At 51.4% G+C, this 26566-nt stretch overlaps 1 protein-coding gene across 1 annotated transcript in view; it reads left to right on the forward strand.

Annotated features, from left to right (window-relative positions):
* Positions 1-26566, forward strand: part of SCARA5 (scavenger receptor class A member 5) — a 117202-nt gene that overhangs the window by 65597 nt on the left and 25039 nt on the right. Inside the window, exons 4-7 of the mRNA XM_029203414.1 lie at positions 2600-3274; positions 13104-13184; positions 15253-15351; positions 17265-17321. Of these exons, the coding sequence (XP_029059247.1) occupies positions 2600-3274; positions 13104-13184; positions 15253-15351; positions 17265-17321 (912 nt within the window). The remainder of the gene's footprint in view (positions 1-2599; positions 3275-13103; positions 13185-15252; positions 15352-17264; positions 17322-26566) is intronic.

A 26566-nucleotide genomic window follows, 5' to 3' on the forward strand; every position in this document is an offset into this window, starting at 1 on the left:
AAAAAAAAAAAAAAAAAAAAGCAGAGACTGCCACTAAAATATTGGGCTTTCTGTTTTCCAACTGCCCTGCCTCTAATACTTGTCAAGCAATCTGGGTCGAATATTGGACAAACACATGATCTAATCCTGGACTGCAATGATTTCTTAGGTAGACAGTTCCTGTGGTCACTTGGGCTGTGACTGGTTCATGGATTCATTTCCCCAGAAACTTTACTTGTATTGACAACTCTTTAGGTTAAATTTTCCAGAGTAGCGGAGTAATGGAGGGAACCACTGCACCAGGAGTCAGGAAGCATGCCATTAGGCAGATCACGAATAGTCTCCCGGACTCAGTCTTTTTATCTGTAAATTGGGGAAACTTTTTACAGATGACTGCATAGACCTAAATTCTATGATGAAAGTCTGAAAGACCCACTTTGGGCCGTATTAGAGAGTCTTATGCCCAGAATGAAGTTGACGATCCTTCTCCCATACTTTGCCCAGTCTTTCCACATCATGGAAAAATCAAATTTAGATCAAGCCGCACCCTGTAACGGGATGTTGACACACTGAGTATGTGCAAAAGAGGTTAGCCAGGATACATGGAGGCTTAGAAGCTTGTTGTGAGACAGCAGATGAAGGAACTACAGATTTAAACCAGAAACATTGTTACGTAGCAGGGATGTGATAACTGTCTTTGAGATGCTGAAGACCTGTCTTGTGGGAAAAAAAAAAATTCACTTGCTTTATGTGATCTCAGAGGGCAGGATCAGTGGATAGAAATTACAGGGAGGCAACTTTCAAGTCTGGACGGAATGTAGAACATTTGAACAGTTAGAACTAACTGAAGGTGGAGAGATGGGTATATGCAGAGGCTGGGCATATGCTTTTCTTGGAGATTAAAGGGCTGAGTGAGGGAGAATTTGTTTTGTTGTCGTTGTTGTTTGGTTTTCGGGTTTTTTTTGGCCATACCGCACAGCATGTGGGATCTTAGTTCCCCGACCAGGAATCGAACCCTTGCCCCCTGCAGTGGAAGCACTGGACCACCAGGGAAGTCTCGAGGGAGAATTTGAAGTGGGGTTCCAATGCCCAGCTAGCACTGTGAGCCTCTGAATCTAATCTGAAATGACTTATCTCCTCCAGAGTGGCCACCATCTATGCTGTGCACTTCCGGAAGCATCAGCCCCAGCACCCCCCCAAACTACCTTCCCCTTCCAAATCTTCTCATTGCTTGAACAAGCTGTGTACCAAATTCCCCGGCTCGCTCCATTCCAAGATTTCCAAGGCACAACTCCCTCTGTGCCTCATTTGCCCCCATCTCCTACCCTGCCCCCCACCCCCCACTACTAGTTTCCATTTCTCTGATTTGCAGAGCAGAGCGGGAGACAGCTGTGGAGAGCGCACAGCAAACAAACAAGCATCCCTAGACATCCCAGGATGCACCAGGGCTTGTAGTGTACCTGAGTGCAGTCCGTGAGCTTCCAGGAGACACCGGATGCTAGCTTATAATGATTAAGATGCACACCCCTCCCCTTCGTATTGTGAAATAGCTTTTCTTACAACCAAGAAAAGGAAACCTCGCCAAGAGGAAAGGGAGGGAGATCACTGAGATGGGTTGTTTGCCTGAGGAGGGAAACAGGAGATTTAGAAGTCAGAGGCAGAGAAGGGAGGGTATGGATGTAAAAGCATCTCCACCCACCCAGAGGGAATGGGACCTTGAATTCAGGAGTGGGAATTACCAGTGTCGCCCAGAGCCTGGCTGAGTCTGCTGCTGCCGCGGTCCCTTCAGGCAGTTCCCTAGTAGACTTGGAGGGAGGCATCTGGGTTCCGGAGCAAGCAAGCCCTCTGGGTTGGAATCCTGGCTCCACCTCTTACTTGCTGTTCTGCCTGGGGCAACTTTAACAGCTTTTGCCCTAAAAGGGGATAAATAAGGGTACCTCCCTCCTAAAATGGAAAGGATGACACACAATACTGTAGGGTGAGCCACGTGGAACCGCTGATGTCTGATCATTTCCAAAATATAAAAAAGACAATGTCGGGGCTTCCCTGGTGGCGCAGTGGTTGAGAGTCCGCCTGCCGATGCAGGGGACACGGGTTCGTGCCCCGGTCCTGGAAGATCCCACATGCCGCGGAGCGGCTGGGCCCGTGAGCCATGGCCGTTGAGCCTGCGCGTCCGGAGGCTGTGCTCCGCAACGGGAGAGGCCACAACGGTGAGAGGCCCGCGTACCGCAAAAAAAAAAAAAGACAATATCTTATGGATCAACCCATCCATAATGAGTCCCCCGTTCACAAACTCATCCGCACCTTAGAATTATCTCGGGCTCTTTTTAAAATTCCAAAGCCCGGGTCACCTCCCAGACCCATCCAATCACAATTTCGACAGGTGGGATGCCTGGCCAGGTGATTCTCATGGGCAGACACGTTTGGGGACCACTGGCTGAGCACAGTGCCGGGGATGTATTGAGGCGCTCAGCCATGGCCACGTCTGATTTCCCTTCATCTGTCGTTTATTAAGCACCTCCGGCCTGCCGGGCTCTGTCCGGGCCTGCCTCTTGGGCCCCGGGGGCCTCCGCAGCCGCCTCACCTCCCCCCCAACCCCACCCCTCCTCCTCCTCCGCAGTGTCCAGGCCCCGGAGCTCCCCGGACGACCTGAAGGCGCTGACTCGGAACGTGAACCGGCTGAACGAGAGCTTCCGGGACTTGCAGCTGCGGCTGCTGCAGGCTCCGCTGCAGGCCGAGCTGAGCGAGCAGGTGTGGAAGGCGCAGGACGCGCTGCAGAACCAGTCGGACTCGCTGCTGGCGCTGGCGGGCGCGGTGCAGCGGCTGGAGGGGGCGCTGTGGGGACTCCAGGCGCAGGCGACGCAGAGCGAGCAGGCGGTGGCTCTGCTGCGCGACCGCACGGCCCAGCAGAGCGACGCGGCGCAGCTGGAGCTCTACCAACTGCAGGTGGAGAGCAACCGCAGCCAGCTGCTGCTGCGGCGCCACGCCGGCCTGCTGGACGGGCTGGCGCGCCGGGTGGGCGCCCTGGGCGACGAGCTGGCCGACGTGGGCGGCGCCCTGCGCGGCCTCAACCTCAGCCTGTCCTACGACGTGGCCCTGCAGGGCACGCGGCTGCGGGACCTGCAGGTGCTGGTGAGCAACGCCAGCGAGGACGCGCGCCGCATGCGCCTCGTGCACCGGAGCCTGGAGCTGCAGCTCAAGCAGGAGCTGGCCGTGCTCAACAGCGTCACCGAGGACCTGCGCCTCAAGGACTGGGAGCATTCCATCGCGCTGCGCAACATCTCCCTGGCCAAAGGTACAGCCGACCGCCCGGGACCCCGGGGGCTGCTTGCGCCCTCCTGCTCAGGCCTTCTTCCCGCACCTGCCTCCCCAAGGTCCGGGAGTCCCCCTCCCTCCCCGAACCCGCTCCCCCTTCATGAAGTCTTGCCCTCCAGGACCCTGGAGTGTTCTGCCCAAACGGACTGTGCCCATTTCCAGGCCCGCACAGGATAAACCTCCTCCCTGCTGCCCCCGGCCCCAGACAGTGCACTCTGTCTGCACCCCTAGGCATGAGAATGGCCAAGATGGCTCCTGGAGACCTGGGTGGTCAGAGCTTGGATGTGCCAGCCGGAGCCTCCAAGACTTTGGGGCTGGGGAGGAAAGCTGGGGCTCAGGCCAGACAGGGAGGCGCCCCCCCAGTGTCCTGGTCCTTGCATGGTGTTCCATGATGTTGGGCTGCGCCCCGCAGGCCTACAAGGCCTGCACTTGCCCAGCTTTAAGACAGAAGAAAGAGCCTGGAGTCAGCAACAGAGACATGAGTGGTTTAATGGATTGGGGAGTTTACACGTCTGAAGCAAGGTCCTGGAGTGACACCCCACCGTGTGCGTCCGATGGGCGGGCAGGACAAGGCGGCAGTCCTCTCTGTGGGGCGGTGGGGGGCGGGGCGGGGAGATTGCCAGTTGGGAATTGATGTCAGGTGGGCGCATCGGTTACCAGGGAAACTAGCAGAGGGTCACGCCCCTCAAGGCCCCTTTGATGAGCACAGTCACTAGCTGGGGCGGAGGCAAGTATGTAGGAAGATGAGTCACGTGATTAGGGTGTAGGTGAAGCAGACACTCGTTGGGCAGGGGATGTTCAGAGAGCAAGAGAACAGCCATCTTGGGTGGCCTGACCGTACACATGGTGGAGCTACAAAAAGTTGGAAAATTCCAAATTTGAACCTGGCCTTCCAGGCTGTTATAAAGCTATATTCATCCAGGTAGAAGAACACGTTTTATTTTCTTTAACAATGTGTTGGCTTCATTTATCACTCTTGAATATAATGGCAAAAATGCACGGGCCTCCATTCAGACTCTCGCTTGGGGTCCACCAACATCAGCACCTTTACAGCCAACCTTCCTCTCTTGCACCCCTGACTGACCACTCCCCCGCTCCCCTCTCCCCCGTTCCTTCCCGCTGCTGTCTGCCCTGCATGTCACTGTCAGAGTGTTCATGAAATGTACTCTTCCTGCATGACCCCCTGCTCAGAACCCAGGTCTGCGGGGTTTACCAAAAACTCCTCAGGCTGACAGTGGACAATGCTAATACCATTTTGAACACCAGCTATGTCAGGTACCGCGCCAAGTGTATCTCACAGGGTGTGTTTTGAAAACAACCATGCATGTGCTGAGATTCAGGAAACTGCCCACAGTTGCAGGCTAGGAGGTGATGGGGCCAGGACTTGAACCCTAGCTCTTCTGATCCCAGAGCTGATGTGCCTTCCATCACATCCCTGGCCCCAGCCTGTCTTTCCTGCCTTCTCCTCTGACTGGTCCCCTGTACCAGGGGTTACAAACACAATTGTCTGCAGGGGCCAGTCGAGCAATGTCAATGCCTCAAATGACTTCGGTGTCAGGGGAGTAGTAGGGGCTATGGCAGGTCCAGCCCGTTTTGGCCTGGCATTGATAAGGTCTTTGCATTTTTTCCAGAGAAACTGGAAGCATGGAATGTTCTAGAAATTTTTAATTGTTTAACTCTGTGGGCCAAATACAACACATCTGTGGGTCATACGTGGTCCACAGACGGCCATCTTGCATCCCCTGCCTTATGTGAAGCATCCAGTCCAGTGGGACACGTCTTATCCCTGCCCCAGAGACCCAGCCCACCTTTCCCACTGCCTTAGCTTTACTCCAGCGGTTCCTTCCACTGCAAAACCTCCTTCTTCCTCCTCGTGATCCAAATTCCACTGATCCTTCCCATCTCAGTCAAACCCACCTCCTCCAGGAACCCGCTGGCCTCTCTAGTTCACCGAAGTCTCCCTTCTCTGGGATTCTGTATTTATCAGAGCAGAAGGTAGTCATGATGGAGACTTATATTTGCATGGTACTTTCCAGATCCAGTTAATAATAACAGAACATTATTTTGTTTTAAAGTGGGTCCCCATCACCAGCTACGAGCTTGGTTGAAGACAGGTTTCACTATGGAGAGCGGGGTAGGATTCCTGCAGAAAAGCAGCTGAGGCTGCAGGAGAAAATACCAGGCTTACTCCAGGACGCACGATTAGAAACGATCCAACCCAGGGCTTTTGTATGCAACAGCTTTAATAAGGTGTAATTTACATGCCGTCGGATTCACCCGTTTTAAATGTGCCCTTCAGTCACCAGCCCACGACTTTCAACTCAACGCCAGTGCTCAATCTGTCACAGACAGTCACCCTCAGCTGTCCACCCCTGTGTCCCCCAGCACCTAACAGTGTGATACATGTGACTGGAACTCAAGGAATGTTTGTGGAACAGCCGTTACATCTTTTGAACCCGTGCCATCAGAGGATCAGTTTTCTTGTCCTGGGTCACTTTGGTTTCATGTCTCAGAAATCAAAGGAGAGCAGGCGGTAGCATGTCTTCTTCCAAATCCACACCCCTGGGGTCTTAGCTTTTCCCATCTTTTCATAACCTTGACCTCCCCAAGTCTGTTCAGTACTTAATAATAGCAGCGACACCGAATCAGAACCTACCACGAGCCAGACATTTTGTCGACATTTATTCTCTAAGTAGACATTAAAGACTGCTAATCCTTACATCCTGCAAAAAAATGTATTATTGAGCCCATTTTGTGGCTGAGAAACTCGAATAACTTTCCCAGTGTCTCTTACACAATTGGCAAGTGACAAAGCCAAGATTTAAAGTGGGTCTTTCTGGCTCAGAAACCATGTTTTTTCACTGACCGTGGTGCTTTCTGGGGTGGAGAGAGACCAGCTAGCAGCCATGAAGTGAGAAGGGAGCGTGGTCCCTCGGGTCTGTTCCCGTATTTGGGGGGTAGGCCCTACCAGGCGCTCCCGCTTCCTTCCGGTCAACAGACATCACCAGGCTTCCTGCTGGTGCAGCCTCTTTGGCCTCACCGAACATTTCCCATCCTGATTCTTTAATTTCTGAGTCCCTCTCCTTGGCTCGCGCTGAAGCGGCTCTGGGGCATGCATTTGCCATGGTTCTTCCGGTGGAACCCTCCAAGCGGTCTTTCTTTGGTTCTGAAACGAAGTTTCACACTTGGTTCCTTTGAACTGAAGTTTCATCTCGGTTCTGCCCAGACCTGCCTTCCAGTCTTCAAGCTTGGCATTATTGATGGGTTGCTGGCTCTTCAGAGATGAACACCATTCGGCCCCTATATCTCCCAGGACCACTACTGTGGCTGGTGTCTCCCCTTCCCACCTCCCTCTCTCATGGTTGTTAGGGACCCAACTGGTATGATTAAAGAGAGTTCTGTTTGGTATATCTGAATGTAATTACCATTCAACTTCAACAGCACAAAACTCTACCCTGGCTTTTAGATAAGGGATGTTGGACTTTCAGCATTTATCAAGTCTGTTGAAATCTCTCTGTGGCTCTGAAAGAAGCAGAGAACTTAGATGATCAGACAGGGGAGGCATCCCAGGAGGGGGCAGTGTGTGAGCAAAGGCCTGAAGGCAAGACTTGCCAGCCACAGGCAGGTGGCTCAGTTCGCTACACGGGTGTTTATAGATTCACAGAAGGTTCGAGTGACAATAGGGCTCTGAAATCACCTAGGCCACTACCCTCATTTTGTAGTTGAGGCCCTTGAGGCTCAGAGAGGGGAAATGACTTGCCTACATCAAATCCCCAGCCAGTGCCTCGGCTGGGCTAGAAGATTCATCTCTCAATTCGTGAAAGCAAATTGACAAAGCAAACTTACCTGTGGGCTGCTGTTTTGAGAAAAAAACACCATCTAGTAGAGCAGAGAGTCCCACTCAACAAATGTTCGTAATGGGAATGGGGTCTTGGATTCCAGGCTGGAGCAGTGGGCCCTGGTCTCTGGTGCACAGGGATGTGCATCCCTGAAGGTGGTGGGCGTCTCTGTGAACGGAGGTGTTTCTATCCCACCACGGACTAGGAAGCATGGACTGGTGGCGCCCTCCCCAACCCCGAGGCAGGCTGCAGGGGGCTCTGCTGGGAGGGGAATGGAACGCCTGCTGTAGAAATTAGCAGTTGCCCCCAGCCTTGCCCACCAGCCCTCTGCCTGAGGCTCAGAAGAAAGCTGGCTTTGCAGGCTGGGCCACAGCCCCATGCATACGCTCAGGGTCCCAGAGAGGATGCATGAAATGAAGTGAGAGAGCTCTTGATACTGTAAACGTCATAGCGCTGAGAATGCAGAGCCCCAGTGACATCAGGGCAATGGAAGCAGGGAGCCGACCTCTGGCAGCTGCCCCAGGATTAGCGTGGTTCTGCAGTGGTGTTTACATTACGAGCTTGGTCACCGTTCTGCTGGCTTCGGGCCCGAGGCGTCAGCTGTCATGATCATTTGTTCTTGGCAGGGCACTGTCTAGATTCCAGCATACATGAGTCCCCCACCCCGTCTCTCGTTCCAGGATCCGGGAAGGGAGAACGGATTGCTTTTCCCTCCCCATTGGCTGGTCCCCAGAAGAATCCTGGTGTTTCTCCCAAATGCTCAGTCCCAAATCCTTTGTTCTGTGCTGGAGATGCTTCCAGCTGGAGCGGCTCACGGCAACCCAGCGAGGGCAGAGCTGTGCTGGGGGCAGCATTGGGGGTGGGCTAGACCAGTGGACAGGCTCTGAGGGGGACCCGGGCCCAGGGCCAGGAGGTTCCCTCCCCACCTCCTCTCACTCCCAGTGCCCCCTGTGGGAGGTGGCGGGAGAGAGGGGCTGGCACACAGGACCGGAAGCCCAGTGGAGGGGCTCTGGACTGTTTCCACGACTGAGGAGAAGTGGACTCTGCTCCTCTTGTCCCATCCCACCTCTGCCCTGGCCTGCTCCAGTGACAGAAAAGGTGAGACATGATAGCGTAAGCTGAGAAGCTTAAAAGCTCATCCGAATATTACTCAGTCATCAAAAAGATGAAATAATGCCATTTGCAGCAAAACGGATGGACCTCGAGATGATCATACTAAGTGAAGTAAGTCAGACAGAGAGAGACAAACACCGTAAGATATCGCTTATATGTGGGATCTGAAATATGACACAAATCAACATATCTATGAAACAAAACCAGACTCACAGTTGTAGAGAACACACTTGTGGTTGCCAAGAGGGGGATGTGGGAGGGATGGAGTTTGGCGTTAGCAGAGGCAAACTATTATATTTAGGATGGATAAACAACAAGGTTCTACTGTATAGCACAGGGAACTATATTCAATATCCTGTGATAAGCCATATATGAAAAAGAGTATATATATATGTATATATATATGAGTGAGTCACTTTGCTGTACAGAAGAAATTAACACAACATTGTAAATCAACTATGCTTTAATAAAAATTTTTTAAAATGCTCATCTGGGGACCACTGGAACCACTGACACCATAGCAGCTTCCATGAGTGCCCAGAAGTCATTCCTTGAAATCTGTCCTGTGTGCCAGGTGCTCTGTGAGGCCCAGGGCCACAGAGAGTAGAGCTCCAGCCCTTTAGATAGGCCTGTCCTCCTTGGGGACCACAGTCCAAGGGGAGTGACAGTGGCTGGCGTGTGGGCACAGGGTGGCCTGACCAGGCTCTGGTGCTCCCCTGAGCAGTCTGTACGTGGTGATGCCTGAGGGTCCTTCCAGTTCTGAGATCTGGGGGTTCTGCCGTGGTGCCCTTAGAGATGGGAGGGATGAGTGTGAAGGTGAGCTTCAGGGATGAGAGTGATGGACCTCTTAGAAAGGAAAAGATTTGGCTGGTATTTGGGGACACCACGAGGAGAACATTTTTGCGGAGGTGGAAGAGAGTTGGTGTCGAGAAGCATCAGGCTGTGAGTTTGCAGAAGAAGGGGTCAGGTTGGGAATGATTTTCAGGGGGTCCCCAACAGAGGGGGCTGCCCATGATGGTGTGTGGGGCTTCCAAGGGCTCTGAGTTCACTCGACTCTGATGAGATTAATCAGACAGCAACAGTGGGCTGGAGAGAGAGGCTGGAGTCAATGAGTGAGGCAGTGAGGAAGGAGTTAGACACATGATATGGGAACCACCTGGATGACAGCCTTGAAGGGGGCTGGGCAGAGGAAAGGGAGGAGCCCAAGAAAGCTCCAGATTGTTAACCTGGATTCCTGAGAAAATGACAAAACGTCAGATCCCAAGAGTGCACCACCCATGGGCAGCAGTGGTTGAAAGAAGCACTTGATCCTCAGAGCTCCAGGCAGCATGGCCCCATGAGACTCAGGCTGGCTGCATTCCAGGCTCTTCTGAGTCGGCCGGGCCAGTACCACCTGAGGATATGACTAAGGCTTGGAAATCAGCACCCACCTTAACTGTCTACCCCAGCTTCTTCCCAGTTAATCTCTAGTAAAGGCCTTCACTAACCACTTAGTTATGTCTTAAAAACTCTCCATGCGTAGGATGTTTTTTGGATGTGGCTCTCCCTTAATTGGAAGGGTTATTTCAGAGCCTGGAATAACCATCTCCAAATAGTTCTGATGAAGCATTGCGAAAAGTGAGGTACAGATGGTCAGGGATGGCCTTGCCACTCAAGGCTTCCCAAGCCTGTTGATATCCACCATGTCACTGAATTCGCTTATTCCTCACTACAAATGCCAGAGGAAGGGATTTTTACTTAGATTTTATGGAACCAGGACCTGAACCTAAGATCTTCCATATCCATCCTCAAACCTCACCTTCCAAGTGATCTCTGCCACCTTGATGCCTTACCATCAGGGTCAGGCCACTGGGCAGCATCCTGTCTTTGCCAGAATTACTCCCGGGAAGGTCCATATGTTGGGTCACACCCACATCAGAGCGAATAAAACAAATGGAGGGCGCGGTCCACGGTATCCTTGACCTGCTTGATTCCCAGAGTGCTAGGTTACCCATGGGGAGGCCTGGAGGGAGCAGAGAAGAGTGAAAAGGGATGGAGTGGACTGGGGGCAGGGGGAGGGTGACAGCCCAGTGACAGCCCGTGACGTACAGAGATCCAGGAACCGCTCTCAGCTCCCTTTGCTGCAGCTTTGACCTGGCCAGGAGATTGTCGGAATGGGCCTTGTTAAAGCTCATTTGCTTCCGTACTCTATCTTTCTTTGCTGTAGAATCTTAGGCGTGTTCCCAGCCGTTCCTGTTGTCCAAAAACCGAGGTCACCGTGGCCAGTCTTACTTTGCTTTTCTTCCTAGAAAAGAGGAAGATGACTGCAAACCCCAGTCCCCCTTAAATGATCTGTGTAACTCACAAGTCATTGTGTAATGATTTGTGCATTTTTCAATGCACAATTACTGATTACTTTTTTCCCTGTGCGCATGCCATTAATGCTTAAACAGCTGTCCACTTTGGTTAGGGTCTGCGGACAGTGTCAACTTGGGGAATGTATCAGTACATCTTGATCTTGGCCACCTGGCTGTTTCATGTGTATTAACACCCTCTGATCTCATATACTCATTCAGTCATCAAATATTTATTGTGCAAGACATGACTGCTAGGCTGCGAGTATACATGCTTTGGTTTCCTAGGGCTGCCATAACAAAGTGCCACAAGCTGAGTGGCTTAAAACAACAGAAGTTTATCCTCTCACGGTTCTGGAGACCAGAAGTCTGAAATCAAGGTGTCCACAGGGCCGTACTCCCTCCAAAAGGTCTAGGGGAGGATCCTTCCCGTCCTCTTTCTGACTTCTGATGTTGCCAGCCATCCATGGCATTCCTTGGCCTGTAGACACATCACTCCAGTCTCAGCCTCCATGGTAACCTGGCCTTCTGCCCAGCTGTCTGTGCTTTCTCTTTTTATAAGGATGCCAGTCATTGGGTAAGGACCCACCCTACTCCAATCTGACCTCATCTTAACTAATTATATCTGCAAAGACCCTGTTTTCAAAGAAAGTCGAATTCTGAGGTTCCAGGTGGACGTGAACTTGGAGGGGACACACTTCCACCCAGTGCAATACAGTTTGGGCATTTTCCTTGGTCCTTTTTTTTTCTCTCATCGAGCAGCCAGAGCAGGGAAAGTTAGAGTCTGGATCTTCACAGCCAGTACGAGGATGTCAAGGATGTGGTCTTGTCTCAGGGAGATGGCCATTTTTTTAGGAAAAAGAGAACGCGTACTCCCGTGACTGTAAGACCAGGCAGTGTGAGATAAACGTCAAGTGGCGCCCAGGACGTGCATTCAAACAGGCCATGCCCACTTGCAGCAGGAATGATAGATCAGAGAAGGTTTGGCCGAGAAGGTGGTCATGAGCATCCCTGAGGGGCAGGTAGCCATAGGCGATTGGCATGGAGGGCCCCCCTGGCTCGCCAGTCTGGGAACAGCAGGCTGCCGTGCGGGAAGGTTCGGGTGCATTCTGGGAATGGCAGGAGGTCTACATGAGGAGCAGGGCAGGGTGGGCGGGGCCAGGCAGACCTGAGTTGAAACCACGGCTCCCTCACTCGCTAGTTGGCTGTGTAGTCTCAGCACCCAGCATGTGGGGACTGAATCTGATCACACAAGCTAGAATCCCTGCCGTGATGCTGCACCCTCGCCCTGGAAGGAAGCCTCACTAAGGAGCAATTAGAAACCTCTTCTTCCATCCAGGTGCTCAAGCCAGAGATCTGAACCTGATCCTGGCCGCCTCCCCTGCCTTCACCTAGTTTAGCCAAGGTCTGTCTCTTCTACTTCCTAACAGCCACTCATATCCCTCCCCACGGCTACTTCCCTAATACAGGGCTCCGCCACCTCGCACCTGGGGTGCAGCCTCCTCCTTGACCTCCCTGCCTCTGCTTTCCCTCTGTTCCAATCCCTTTCCAACACTGCAGCCTGAGCAGTCTTCCTCGTGTGCAGATATGACCACACTCTTCTCTCAGGCCCCTTCTGTGGCTTCTGGTGCCCTCAGGGTCAAATTCAACACACTTACACCAGACCTCCAGGACCCTCCACTTTCTCACCCTTCTTATCCCATCATGGGACCCCCACCCCCAGTTTCTAATCCCATCATGACTCCCAGATCTCTTTCTTATCTTTAAGCTCTTATAGGGATTGTTCCCTCCGCCTGGAACTTTCCCCTTTTGCTCTTAGTTAAGGCTGTTACAACAATACCACAGACTGGGTGGCTTACACAGCATTCCTTTCTCACAGCTCTGGAGGCTAGAAGTCTGAGATCAGGGTTGGGTTCAGATGAGAGCCTTCTTCCTGGCTGCAGATGGCTGTCTTCTTGCCGTGCCCCTCTATGGCAGAGAAAGCATGCTCATCGGTGCCAGCGTGAGGAAGGGAGGGAGGAAGAGTGCTCTCTGGGGTCTCTTCTTATAAGGGCACTAATCCCATCATGGGGGCCCCACTCTCATGACCTCATCTAAACCTAATCATCTCCCAAAAAGGCCCCATCTCCAATACCAGCACGTTGGACGTTAGGGCTTCAACATATGCATTTGGTGTTGGTTTAGGGGAGCCACAGACATTCAGTCCATAACACACTCCCACTCCTCTCTTTACTTAGCCACCTTCTGTTCCTCCTTGCAATTTCACTTTGGATGTTACTTCTTCCGGGAAGCTTTCCCTGATTCCTACCTCCCCAGTGCAAACACACACACACACACACACACACACACACACACACACACACACGCATGCACGCACGCACACACACGGCTGGACTAGATGGAGCCCTGTGTACATCCAAAGCATAATGCTGACCCTTCCTCTTTTTAGGAGGGAGTTTCCTCCACAGGTGACCTACTCCAGAAAGCCATCCTCTAACCTTAGTGCTGTTTGCAACCCTTTCAGGACCACCGGGCCCCAAAGGCGATCAGGGGGATGAAGGGAAAGAAGGCAAGCCTGGAACCCCTGGATTACCTGGACTTCGAGGTAATGGGGAGGCCCCTGGGAGGGCACTGGACATACCAGGAAGGGAAGGGGCTCTGCTATACATCCCTGACCCTCTATTTTCTCTTTGGTATCGGTGATGGGGCTCCTGGGACAGTGCCCAATCAACTCAGCTTCAGATGCCCTGTTCTGTTAAAGCTTCAGATGCCCTGTTCTGTTAAGAGACTAAAAGGTTATTGGTATAACAGTAGGATGGAGCAAATCCTTTTCCATAGAGAATACCAGGACCTGAAGAAAAAGGGTACACATGAGGCTCACAACTCCTTGAAGCCACTTCCCACCCCAGCAGCCAGGGTCCCTGTGACCAGGGCCATTGGAAGGTATTGAGGGTGTCCCCTGATCCAGAGCAACCCATCAAGTATGCTGTGTCCCCTCAGTGTTTCCTGAGTCCCCAGCACCTGACCCCCTACCTCCTGCGGAACCTGCCCCGGTCAGCAGATACCTGCCCTCTCATGCCCTCTCCACCCTGCTACATGCACTAGTGACAGCCCGGAGGGTCCAGTAGCTGGCAGGGAGGGTACTTTGGGGCCTTCTGGAAAGGGTATGTTCGTCTTAAATGCCTCGTCTCAGGAGTTCCCGTTCTGTTACTTTACCAAATTTTGCATCCCAGCCTGTCCATTCCCGAGCCTCTGCTGTGAGCAGTGTTTTTCTAAGGGAGTGTAGAGTCTTCTAAGTGATGTAAGAAAAGGGGAGGTTTATCAGGGGAAAGGTGTCGGCTTATTTATGTCAGGAATTATACCTCCAAACCACCCCGTTCCTAAGTCTCTAAGGAGGCTGAGAACAGAAGAGGCAGAGGCTGGTTGAGGCAGAACCCACGGCCTGGCCTCCACCTCTCAGCACAGCTCCCTAAACTCAGAATCAAGGATGCCCAGGGGCTCCCAGAGCTGTGGAACCTCCTTTTCTGCCTTAGTCAATGACAGGATGCAGGATCCCTGGGCATGTCCTGCAGGAGACACAGAATGCCGTGGCAGCAGGGCTGTTGGGCTCCAGGAATGTTGCGTTAGGGAAAAAAATAAAGAAATCAAGCCCTCGTCTGAGGTGCTATCACCCTCTTGGGGCCCCCGTCCTCTTCCAGCCGTTTGATGTTTACGGCGGAGGAATCCTAAGTGTGAGACAGATTTCTCCGTGTCATGGAAAAAGGCCAAAGGAAACCAACTAACATTCGAAGCAGGAAGTAAAATTAATTAGTTAATTAGAGTGCCCTGTGGGCTTAGGTCAGACCTCCAGGGCCGAGGCCTCACTGGGCGAAACCGCTTGTTGACTCCGGCTTTCCATGGTGACGTGCAGCCAGTGCCACGGGGCCTTGTGGCCGGGAGCCCTGGGGACTGATGTGACAGCAGCCTGTCTGCCCCAGTTACTGAGCTTGCAGACTTCCTGCCTCCTCTTCAGCCTACCTTCCCCTGCTCTACACTTCCCTGTGTTTACCACAAGGAAGGGACCTTGCTGGTTTTTTCTTACACAGGATGGGGAGTGATTTAATCTTCCTCCTACCCCAAGTACCAGTAAGCCCTTTTCATCCAGCTGAGATGAAGCCGACCAAGCAGGGATAGGACCCTGCCTCCAGCGCTCTCTGCTGTGTGACCATGGGCAGGTTATCTAACCTCTCTGGGCCTCAGTTTTCTCATTGGTAACACAGGTGAAATAATACCTCAGTTTATGGGGAGGATTAAATAAGATACGTAATGGAAAGCACCCAGAACAGTGCCTGCCACGTTCAAAAGGCTCCAAAAAATTTTGCAAGTCTAAATCTCTAGCAAAGCTAGAGGTATAGAGACAGCTTCCGAATGAGGTTGGCACCTCCACCATCACTCACAATAGAATTGGACCTTTCGGGGGGAGGGGTTCAGCCTCACTGGATAAAAGGTGCTGATGGGGAGGGTTTGTGCTGACCTTTTGGACACTGTCTTTGTAGCATCTTTAACTCGGAAGAATCAGGAAGCAGGGATAGCAGGAGGATGCATGGTTGAGGTCTGTGGCTGAGCCAGACGATGGCCTCTGGGGGCCCTTCCAGTTCTGAGTCTGAGGCTCCAAAACTTTCTTGTCTCCCCAGGTCTGCCAGGGGAGAGAGGGACCCCAGGACTGCCCGGCCCCAAGGGCGACGAAGGGAAGCTGGGAGCCATGGGACCGATGGGCATGCGTGGGTTCAAAGGTAACAACGCATCTCAGCTCACCCTCGCTCACCGCCAGCCCCTGCACACCAGTGTGGGCACTGGAGTGTGGACCGGGTTCAAATTCTAGTTCTTCCACTGACAAGCTGAGTGACCTTGAGCAAGTCACTTAATCTCATTAGGCATCAGTTTGTTTTCTTTTCTTTTTTTTTTTTTCTTTTTGGCTGCACCGCAGGGCTTGCCGGATCTTAGCTCCCCCAGCCAGGGATGGAACTCGCACCCCCTGCAGTGGAAGCGCGTGTCCTAACCACCGGACTGCCCAGGGAATTACCATTAAGTGTCAGTTTCCTCATTCCCAAACTAACAAGCCTCGTGATACCATATTTCACAGGGCTGTCACGAGGATTACGTGGAACGTATATGAGTGAAAACACGGTAAACTCCAAAGCGCTGTAGAAATGCAAGGGAGTGTTACTATTGGTTGCAGCTCGGTGATATAACCAGAGGAAGCCAGGTCAGGAGAGCAGGCTTGCAGGAGAAACACAGACCCAGGATGGCCTCCTCCCCCCAGTACTGCCAGATTCCTCACAGTTCCTCACATTCTTTTTATTCCCCAAATATTTAAAACTTTAATCAATCCTCAGATTTCCATTGCCAATAGTGTTTCTTCTGAATTTTTTTCCTTCCCATTAATAGTCATCTTGTTCATTTTCAGGGAATCCCACTTTAGAGTCAGTCCCATCTTTCCACGTTCATTTCAAGAGTGTCCAGACCTCTTAGCACCATTGCAGAAGAAAAAGAGGAACTCGGATACTCTTTCCCCAGGCTCTCTCACTTGTTAAAATGAAAACTAAGAAAAAGAAAAGTACTATTAATCATTCCCACCCCACATCTAGGATGACCTCTTAATCTGGGATCACTGGGAACTTTTATTCTACTTTCTGGTTGGGTGATTAAACAGACTGAGGTTTTCCTTCCTTTTATGATCCACATTTTTAAAAATTGATTTTAAAACACATTACAAAGGCAGCACATGCTTATTGAAAACAACTTAACAATACAGAAATGTATAAAGTATAAAGTAAACAGTGAGTGCCTTCCCCCTAGGTCTCTTAAGGGCTTATTCTTCAGAATAACTACTGTAAACACTTTGGAGCACATCCTGCCAGACCCTTTTCCAAGCACATTCATATTTACATATATGTTTGCTTTTGTTTTTTTCAAAACTTGGAACACATGAGGCATCCTCCCCTGGAACTTGCTGGCTTGCTTTTTTTTCATGAGAGAATATGCCATAAGCTTTTGATTTGCAGATATCTTTCTGGAGGCAATTAGATGGAATTCCCTGGTCATTTTAATGTCCCCTTGAGTGGTGTCAGGACCCTTCTACTTCTTTGTAGAGTGGGATGCTAGCTGAGAAAGAGGCTGTGTTGTTTTAACCATATCCTGGGAAGGAAATTCCACAATTCCCTGGAAACTCTCCCCCGTGTTTTATAGCCTCCTCCACTGATAAATCTGCCTGACATAGAACCTATGTGTCTCCCTTTGTAACTGAAGACCCTCCCCCCCTTTTCTCTTTCCGTGCTTATTAGAACAACCTTGGATTTGGACTTCTGAAACTTTGGCTGTTTAATAGGAATATCTTTGCTTTGTCTTCTTCCTGTGGGATACCATGTACTCCTTTAGTCTGCGCTGCGCTGCTCCTCTGTGCTTTAGTTAGGAGGGAATGAAACTTCTCTGCTTGGTGCCCACCCACCCTGCTTCCAAGGGGGACCAGAGTAGGCAACATAATTGGCCCAAGCTCTTACCCTTTCAGCCATGCATGCCCTCCAGGGCTGCGGGCTCCTCCCTGAGGATTTCTCTGGTCTTGGGTTAATGTTTCCTGCAGGTAAGACTTTATTTACAATTAGGATTTATTTCCATTTCTAATGCCCATTTTCCTCCTCTGTTTCAGGTGACCGAGGCCCAAAAGGAGAGAAAGGAGAGAAAGGAGACAGAACAGGGGATGCCAGTAAGGAAATTCTGTTGGGGTCACTGGATTCTGTGTCAGCACAGGTGTAGCTGTTGCCCAAGCAACCCAAGTTTCGGTGGCTGGAGGCTGGGGCTCCAGTGTCAAAGGAGCCCCCTGTCCACTCCAGGGCTCAGTTGATCCAGCAAGAGAGAATTATACCCCAGGGGCACAGGCCACATTTCCAGACATGGTATAAACCCAGTGGTTGTGTGGGAGGAACTGGAGGCAGACTGCATGGGCTCCCTTCCGGCCGCCTCACTATGTAATGTGTGCCTCAGTTTTCTCATCTACAGAATGGGGAGAAGGAGCATTCTTATGTCATAGAGTCATTGTAGAGAATTAAATGAGTTAATCCATGTAACAGGTGGTTAGGACATGTGGTTAGGACTCAGTAAGTGTTTGTTATTATCCTCCTATGTAATACACCAATTTAGACAGACTTACATCATTGGAGATGCTTGCTAAAATTCAGTTACTGACCTTGTTAAAATTCAGCAGGACCTCATGGGGAAAGGTGTAGAGGCGAAGCAGAATCCTGTTTGTTTTCCTCCTCTGCCACTAACTGAGCAGTGATGCTGGAAATCTCATTATCTGGAAGACCACCGAGGCCAGGAATGGGCATCTTTCCAACGAGGGTCCTTCCTAAAATGTTTACAAGGGAAGCCAGCTTATCTAGTTATGACACTCTTTTCCAGGGTTTATTTCTCCCACAAAGGTCTACATGTAGAACCTTGGAGAGAGTGCCAGAAAAGAGTGAGCCTCCCAGCCAAGTTTCAGTGAATAGAGTCTCCTAGCCAAGATTCAAAAAAATACCACCATATAGTATCTGTTGGGCTCTGAAATGCTGCCATCTGGGTGAAGGCTCAAGCAGTTTACCCACTTCTAGGGCATCTGGGCCCTGGTGTGGGGCTGCCTAAGAAGGCTGGGCCTGGGGAAAGGGACAGATACCACTGTGGATGCACACTTTGGACCCAGATTGAGGGCTTCTCGAAGGCTGATCTTCGGTTTCAGTGGGTCCTTAAAATGACATTTCCATCCCAGCCATGCAGGACCAGGAGACCTTGCTGTTGAATAATGCCCTTCTCCAAGGTCCCTGATACTTTTACTTGCCTCCTACTTCCTCTACCCTTTGCTTTCCCGGGGCAGTGATTAAGGATCAAACAGGAAAAGTGTAGGTGACAGCTCTCTGTCGCTCTAAAGTGATGGGTGTACCTGAGGAGGAGGTACGCCTGTGTCTACCCTGGACTCCACATGCCCACCTTACCTTAGATGCTGTAGTCCACAAAGCAGTCTATGTGCTTCGCAGTCTGTCTAGCATTATGGAGAGTCCCTTCCAAGGATAGCCAAGGGCTTAACTGGGAGCGACCCGGCTAGATGAGATCTGCTGGACGCTGCAGGAGCCAAAAGAAAATTTTGAAGGCAAAGGAAGGGGGCTAGATCTGACCTAGGATGTCTGTGATAGGTCTGACTCACGTTTATCTAAGGGCTGGGCACCAGTACTCTGTCTCCTGGATGCTGCCAAGGCAGCCGAGAAGGACCGTGGCATTTAGCTGTGTGAAATAAATAACTCCTGATGGGGTGGCAGGAAGGGAGGGACTGTGGAAAGGTAACCTCTGAGAGGGGAATCAGAAACACTGCCCGCGTACCCAGGGGTGCTTGTCAGGACTCTTTGACAGCTGTTCCCCAGCTGACTCGAGAGGATGGTGTGGTCTGAGCTAGCCGAGCCTGGGAGAGGTGATGGTTGTTAGTCACCATTCACCCCAGGGATGCTCGCGTTACTGTTTACCTTGCCTCTGTGGGCTCAGCTGGGTGGGCTTTGCACTGGGATTGGGCTCTGAGGCTAGGGGCACTGTGTGTGTGTGGCTGGGGGGGTGGGGGATGCTGGGGGTGGGAGCTGAGCCACCTGGGGGCGCTCCCCCAGGCACGGGAGGGGAGCCTGGGGAAGGGCAGCTAATCCACTTGACCCTGGAGCCTATTGACTGCACCGCAAGAGGCCCGTGTCAGCTCTGGATGGCCCCTCCTCGGGGACTGCCCTGAAGATGCTGTAACAGCCCCCTCACAAGACCCCAAAATGTCTCCATTGGTGATGGAGCTGGAAAGTGGGGACAGGGACGGCCCCATCGACGGGCGGCCATACACAGCGTGGGAGGCACGAGGGACACATATGGGGATCGCAGAACCACCAGGCTGGACGGCCATCCATCCATCTCCCATTCTCAGAGACCTGGAATGGGGAGAGGAGACACCCAAGGCAGAGGCTGGACGGAAAACCCAGGCCTCGACCTTCTCTGATTCTGGAATGAGAGCTCAGGCCCCTGGTCTTGAAGAGGAGGGTTGGGCTCCTTAAACCCCCTAGAGATGCCTCCACTTGGAGATATGGATGGAAGGGCCTAAGGCTGAAGGGGGCCCGCTGAAGCAATTCAGGGCTGAGACCTGGGCCTTCCCATGGCCTCCACCCTCTGGCCTGCCTCTGCTCACGCCAAACCCACACTGTAGTCAGACTCCTGGTTAGGTTTCTAAGGAACTCTGGTCCCAGAGGCCTTTACTGGATCCCTGGGACTGAGGTTCTGAAGAGGGAGCCAGGGATCATCTTTCAGAGAAGTGCGGAAATTCTGACCCAGGCTGAGTGCCCGCTTCTGGGGGGTTCTTAGTCATTCCCTGGGCCCAGGGCAGCCCGACCGTGAGATCCAATGGGTGGGAAGAAGGAGTTCTCACCGCAGGGCTCCACCCTCCTTCAAAAAAGGATATAGTGGAGGAGGCATCCTCCTCTGGGAGCCCAGCTTGCACCTAAGGCCTGGAACCTTTACCAAACACCTCCCACCTTTAGCAGCGAAATCCTAAAGCTCCAGCAGGTGGGGATGTTACTACATTAAAGGGATTGATGAGAAAAACAACAAAGACCCCCGCCTCAGGTCAGAATTGGAAATTAGGGGTTTTCCTTTGAAGAGGGCGTTACAGAAAAGACTTCTCAGGACCCCTGTTTTAAGTAAATATTAAACTATTTTTCAGAACAAGATCTTGTAATTGTTTACCCATGTTTTGGCCTGGAGTCATAGGGTTTTGGAGTCACAGGGTTTGGATGGTGTTTCAAACCAACTCCTCTCCCACCCTGGAGCCCAGTGAACGGTCCTCTGAACAGAGAGCTGGAGAGAATTCCCACAGTCCCCCAGCTAGGTCATGGCCAAATTGGGGCTAGAATACAGAGCTGTTGATTTCTGCTTGATGAGAAGTAAAGGTGTTTGTTTGTTTTTAATTTTTATTGGAGTCTAGTTAATTTACAACGTTGTGTTAGTTTCAGGGGTACAGCAAAGTGAATCAGTTACACATGTACATATATCCACTCTTTTTTAGATTCTTTTCCCATATAGGCCATTACAGAGTATTGAGTTCCCTGTGCTATATATGAGGTAAAGGTTTGTTGTTGTTGTTTGTTTCAGGCAAGGGTGATATCAGTCGTTCTGTTAGATGTTTGGCTTTTGAGAGTTTCGCCAGGAAAAAAAAAAAAGTTACATATACACATCTCAAGACAGAAAGACATTTGTTTTACCCTCATATATGGTCCATTTGCAAGAAAAATAAATCGTATTTTTGCAGCTAAGGGGTGGGTAAAGGATCCAGTCTTGTTTAAGCCCCGCAGCGTGAATTTCAAGCAGGATATAAATTCAGATTGTTTAAATACTTTCCTCAATTTGGTTTCACGTGGAAAAAAGTATGCAGAATGACCCAGGGGTAAATTCCAAGCCAGTGCTTGTTGATAGCTATCAGTTGCATCTCAGAAAACTTGAAAAAATGTTTAACACCTTGTGTGTGTTTTCAACACTTAGGGAAGTAGGTTTGTGTGTGTTTGGCGGGGAGGGGAACCAGTGGGCACCCCAGCATGCAGTATAAGCTCAAAATAAATGATCAGGATGGTGGTTTCTAGACAGTTTTTTTTTTTCCATTGCTACTGAGATGTCTCTATCTCTGTTTTAACAGGTACTCATTTTGGGGGAGGGGGGTGCGCTGCGTGGCATGCAGGATCTTAATTACCCGACACGAGACATCGAACTCGTGCCCCCTGCAGTGGAAGCGTGGAGTCCTAACCACTGGACTGCCACGAAATTCCTTCTATCTCTGTTTGAGAATAAGGGAGGCAAAGACAGTCCTTTGGAGTCCGTGAATTCCCTTCCGCCCATCCCTGTCCCTAGAATTGGCGGCACTGGGTGCCCCCGGGACCTGTTGGAGCACCAGAAGATAGCATTCTTTCAGGCCTGAGAGACAGAGCTACTGGACCTTTTATGTATAATTATATTTCTTTATTAACTGCCTGTACATCTTATTCCTTATACAACTTTAATGCCCCAGCAACAGCATGGTTTAAAAGTAAACCACACTTCCAAGAAAAGCTAAGCACTCACACAAGACTTCTCACCAGCTTGTACCTGGTACTCTGGGGAGTAAATTCTCTGTGCCTGACATTTCACTTAATTCTCCAGCCCTTCCTATTCAGGAGGCATAATGATGTCCCTGTTCGAGAGATCAGGAGGCTGAGGGTAGAGGATAAGGAACCCGCCCAGAGCCACCGGCATTCATCAGGGGCAGAGCCAGGACGCAGATCGGGTCTGTCCACCCTGGAGCCTGCCACCAGTCCTGCTACCATCCTGGATTATCTTTTACTCTTTTATTCTCTCTGACCTTTGACGTGGGCGTCAGCATGGGGTCCTCATGGGCCACCATCCTTAGTGGGTTTAATATGAAAGCGCTAATTTCTTCCTTAGCAATGCTCCCTTTTTTTAAATTTATTTTTTAATTGCAGTATAGTTGATATAAAACATATAAGTTATAGGTGTACAACAAAGCAATTCACAATGTTTAAAGGTTATCCCCCATTTACAGTGATCACAAAATATTGGCTCTGTTCCCCGTGCTGTACAATACATCCCTGTAGCCCATTTTTTTTTTTTATAAATTTATTTATTTATTTTTGGCTGCGTTGGGTCTTCATTGCTGCACGCAGGCTTTCTCTAGTTGCGGCGAGCGGGGGCTACTCTTTGTTGAGTTGCGCGGGCCTCTCATTGCGGTGGCTTCTCTTGTTGCGGAGCACGGGCTCTAGGCGCGTGGGCTTCAGTAGTTGTGGCTCACGGGCTCAGTAGCTGTGGCTTGCAGGCTCTAGAGCGCAGGCTCAGTAGTTGTGGCACACAGGCTTTTAGTGGCTCCACGGCGTGTGGGATCTTCCCGGACCAGAGCTCGAACCCGTGTCCCCTGCATTGGCAGGTGGATTCTCAACCACTGCGCCACCAGGGAAGTCCCCTGTAGCCCATTTTATACCTAATACCTTTTCACCCTCTATCCCTGTATTGCCTCTCCCCCTTCCCTCTCCCCACTGGCAACCACTAGTTTGTTCTCTATATCATTGAGACTGCTTCTTGTTTGTTAATATTCACTAGTTTGCTGTATTTTTTAGATGCTCAGTTACTTTTGAGAGACTTTTCCCCGTCTCAGAGTTCGCTCTTTCTTTCACCAAGCCTTAACTGCCTCCCCTGCCTTGGTGGCTCTGGGATAGGCCAGACTAAAGTTTTCAAACCAGGGATGGGGCTCTCTGCCTCTGCCAGTGAAGCCTCCCCCCTCGTGGGCGTTTCGCATTCTTCGTGACTAAGCGATTGTGCCTTCCTTTGTCCCTTCTTTTATCCTCACATAGCGAATCTCTGACAGATGCAAACATCACAGGGTGGGTGGAGATGGAAAAGTGGTTTTAAAATGTTTCTCCCCCTACGCTTATGTCTGGTGACTGAAAATACACAGACACACAAGACTCACTGAGAAAAATTGTCCCACAGCAAACACTGTCTCCTGTGTTGGCTGGAGCAGAGTGGGGGACACCCCAGATGGAGAAATGAGCACAAGGATGTGGAAAGTGGGGAACACTGGGCACCAGATGAAAGCTGAGCAGGCAGGGCCTGAAGCCCGCGGATCAGAAACCGGGCCTGCACAGCGCGGAGCTGGCTGTGGAAGGGGGCCAAGGCAAGAGAAGGTGAGGGGGCCGCCCTCACTTTTGTCGTAGAGAAAAGGTACATGTATGGCAGGAAGGAAACGTTTAGGCAAGAGAGCGTCAGTTATTCACTTACTTAGCAAACATTCATGGAGGCTTCGCTGGAGATCAGGCTGTGGCTGAAGGCTGGGGAGCCCAGATGAGGAAGGCCTGGCCTCACCTTGAGGAGCTCCCAGGCTGGCAGGTGACAATCCTAGGAGAGCATGGTGAGGATTTTAGGAGGTGACTATACAAAGGGAGTCACTCAATGAGGTGTCTCTGACCCAAATCTTGAAGGGCAAGTAGGTGTCCAACCGGTGCCTGGAGAAGGTGAAGAAATTCCGGGGAAAGAGAACTGCGCGTGAAACAGCAGAGCACTGTCTGATAAACCCGAAGCGTTTGGTACAGCAGAGGTTTGCGGAGCAAGAAACAAAAACTAAGGCCAGAGGGGTATTCAGGGATCTGTGCGCAGGAATGCAGGCTTGGTCTCTGGGCGACCCGGACGGGCTCTAAGCAGGCTGTGACATGGCAACAGTGGGAGGTGACCGGCCAAGCGGAGAACCAGACTAGAGCCAGGACCCAGGCCGTGACAATGGAGCCCCAGGCATCCCTGATGGCCCTCAGCCCCTCAGCCAAAGCCTGCACCTGGCAGGCTGGCCCTTCCCCCCGACGGGAAGGTCCTCGTTCAGGGCCGGGCTCCCCCGCTGCCTCTCCGCCTGCTCTTGGCTGAGCTGCTGTGCTTTGAGAAAGGCCTGTTTTTCAGAAACCCCCGTTTCCTGAGAAGAAGAGGGGACGGGCGGGCTGTGGAACAGCAGTGCTGAGATCTGAGTCCCCTCCAGACCCGGCCGTGTGGCCCTGAGGCCACTCGCTGAGCCTCTCCAGCCACAATTTCCTATTTTCTCTCCCGTTCTGTGCGAAGGATGGGATCGGGCTCCGCTTTGCCAAGAGCCTACCTTAAGCCTTCCAAAAACCAATCCAGTGACTTTTCCTGAAAGCTTCCTAGTGACCCCTTCCAGGAGAGCTTCAAATCGCTCTGCCCAGAAAGCAGCTCAGTTCCGTTGAACCCAAGCCGCCCTTGGGTTCGATGGCTTCAAATAGATCCAGGAAGGCCTGGAAAAACACAAGGGCTGGCTCCTTTAAGAAGCCAGGGGGCGAAGTGGGAGAATGTGGTAGGGGAGGTGTGCTGTCTAAGATCCACGGACACTCCCCGGCTTGTAAAACGGAGAGCAAAGAGCTGCAGCTTGGGCCCCGGAGCAACGCAGCCCCCCTTGGAGAATCCACGCTGTCCCCGAGTAGCAGAGGATGCTAGGAGGTCCTTAACAGGCCCGCTAGTATTTGTACTCTAGATACATAGATGCTGAGTGAACAGACGCAGGAGCCCGCTGAGGGCCAGGGGGACAAAAAAGGAACAAGCCAGTGTTTGGCGTTTATGTCGAAAGTGAGTGTCCAAGCGCTGGAGCGGCACTTGGAGAGGTCTGCTGCTTTTAACTGTTAGGCTGGTGGGTATTACTCTTGTAGGTGGAGGTAACCAGTCTGTCCCCTAAGCACCTGTTCTTTTTATGATGAGTGATCCAGGGAGCGTGTCAGCACTGTCTGCGTGTCTCTCATGCCCCACACTCAGCTGGCACTGCTCAGCCCATCCCCCCTGGAGCCCGCAGGACCACAACATCCTCGACTCCCTGGCCAACAGGCGTCGGTTTCTGGGATCTGCCCTAAAGAAAACTTGTAGGAATACAAACCTCAGATCGAGGGTGAGAGAGGCATTTTCTACAAAAACAATGCCTTGGAACCACTGAAGAATTGAAGTTTTGGCCTTTGATGTGGGTTTTGTACGAGGAAAGTTTTGAGACGTACGTTAAAACCAGGAATGATTGAACTGTTTATTGAGAAAGCAACTCAACCAGCTCAGGAATTGTTTGTAATCCCCGTGACCCTGCACTCACTCATTTTAGGTTGCGTGGTAAACGGGCTGCAGGCACTAGATTAAATCCAGGAGGTCCCCGCTGCCGTGTCTTTTTGATGTAACTGGATCAGAGTTAGCTGCCACTGCATTAACTTCATGGCTCCACTTCCTCTCGAGTCCTTTGCCTGTCGAAAAGCCCCTCGGGGTGTACTTGGAAACAGTGGTCTAGATGGACTTACTTCCCCTAGCGCTGGATTTCAGCCGCTCTTCTAAAGAGTGCCATTGTGGAATTCTGATGGAACAAAGAGTAGGCAAAGCCTGTGGACGTCCCGGGAGGTCTTGTGGATGCTATGGTCGGGGGAGCTCACGGCTGATGCTTCACCGACTCAAAGGCTGGGCGAGTCCTTTGCTGCAGTGGCCAGCACCATCCTTGGGAATTATACTGAGCTCAGTACTATTTACTGAGAACTGACCACCCCAGTCCCTGAGCTCCTTATATTTCAGAACTCTTTAAAGTATGTGTCATTATCCCATTTAAACAGACGAGGAAACTACTCTGAGGGGTTAAATTACTTGCCCAAGGTCAGAGAGCTAGAAAGTGGTGGACCCAGTATACAAGCAGGTATGTCTTCAAGGGTTTAGAATATGCAGATGGGGAAGCATCCCAGCCAGGAGTCTCAGACCTTGAACTTGGAAGAGAGCAGTACCAAGAGAGAGGAAACAGGGAAGGGCGGGGACACGGTGAACAAAGCCAAAGGGTGTGAAAGAGCCTTCTTAGGAAAGGCCACTAGTCTTGGTCATGAGCCCTAGAGCTAAGGCAATGGTCCGTGAAGGCTTTAGAGGGATGCTTTGTAAACATCAGCACCTCCTCTCAGCTCTACCGGTGACAAAATGAGGGTTCAGGATCGTGGCCTTTCTCCCGGCTCTACAGCATTTCTTTCTAGTCCTAAAGGCCTGTTGACCCCCTATGACCCCTCCCTGCCCTTTGAGAGGCCCAGGAGCAAAAGCAAGGCAAAGGACTCACCTGTCCACCCAGGCCGCCCAGTAAATTCCTACAAATCCAGCTCCAAGCAGAGCTTCTGGGCATTAGCGACATCCTCCCACTGTGATGGGGTGAGCCTCTGCTTCAGGACTGGGCAGGGAAAGTGCTTCGTTTATTATTTGATCAGACACATTTTCATTGAACACCTGCTAGGAGCCAGGCGACCACGGCTAGGGCATTAGAGGAACAAAGTCAGCCAAGACAAACTCCTGGTTTCCAAGGAATATGCATGGGGAGACCAGTGGGAGAGTCAACAGTTAAGAAAAAAATCCAGCATAAAAAGTACAGTGATA

Source organism: Monodon monoceros, unplaced genomic scaffold (genome assembly GCF_005190385.1).
Source record: "Monodon monoceros isolate NGI ecotype Baffin Bay Population unplaced genomic scaffold, NGI_Narwhal_1 Super_Scaffold_5, whole genome shotgun sequence".
Taxonomy (NCBI): Eukaryota; Metazoa; Chordata; class Mammalia; order Artiodactyla; family Monodontidae; genus Monodon; species Monodon monoceros.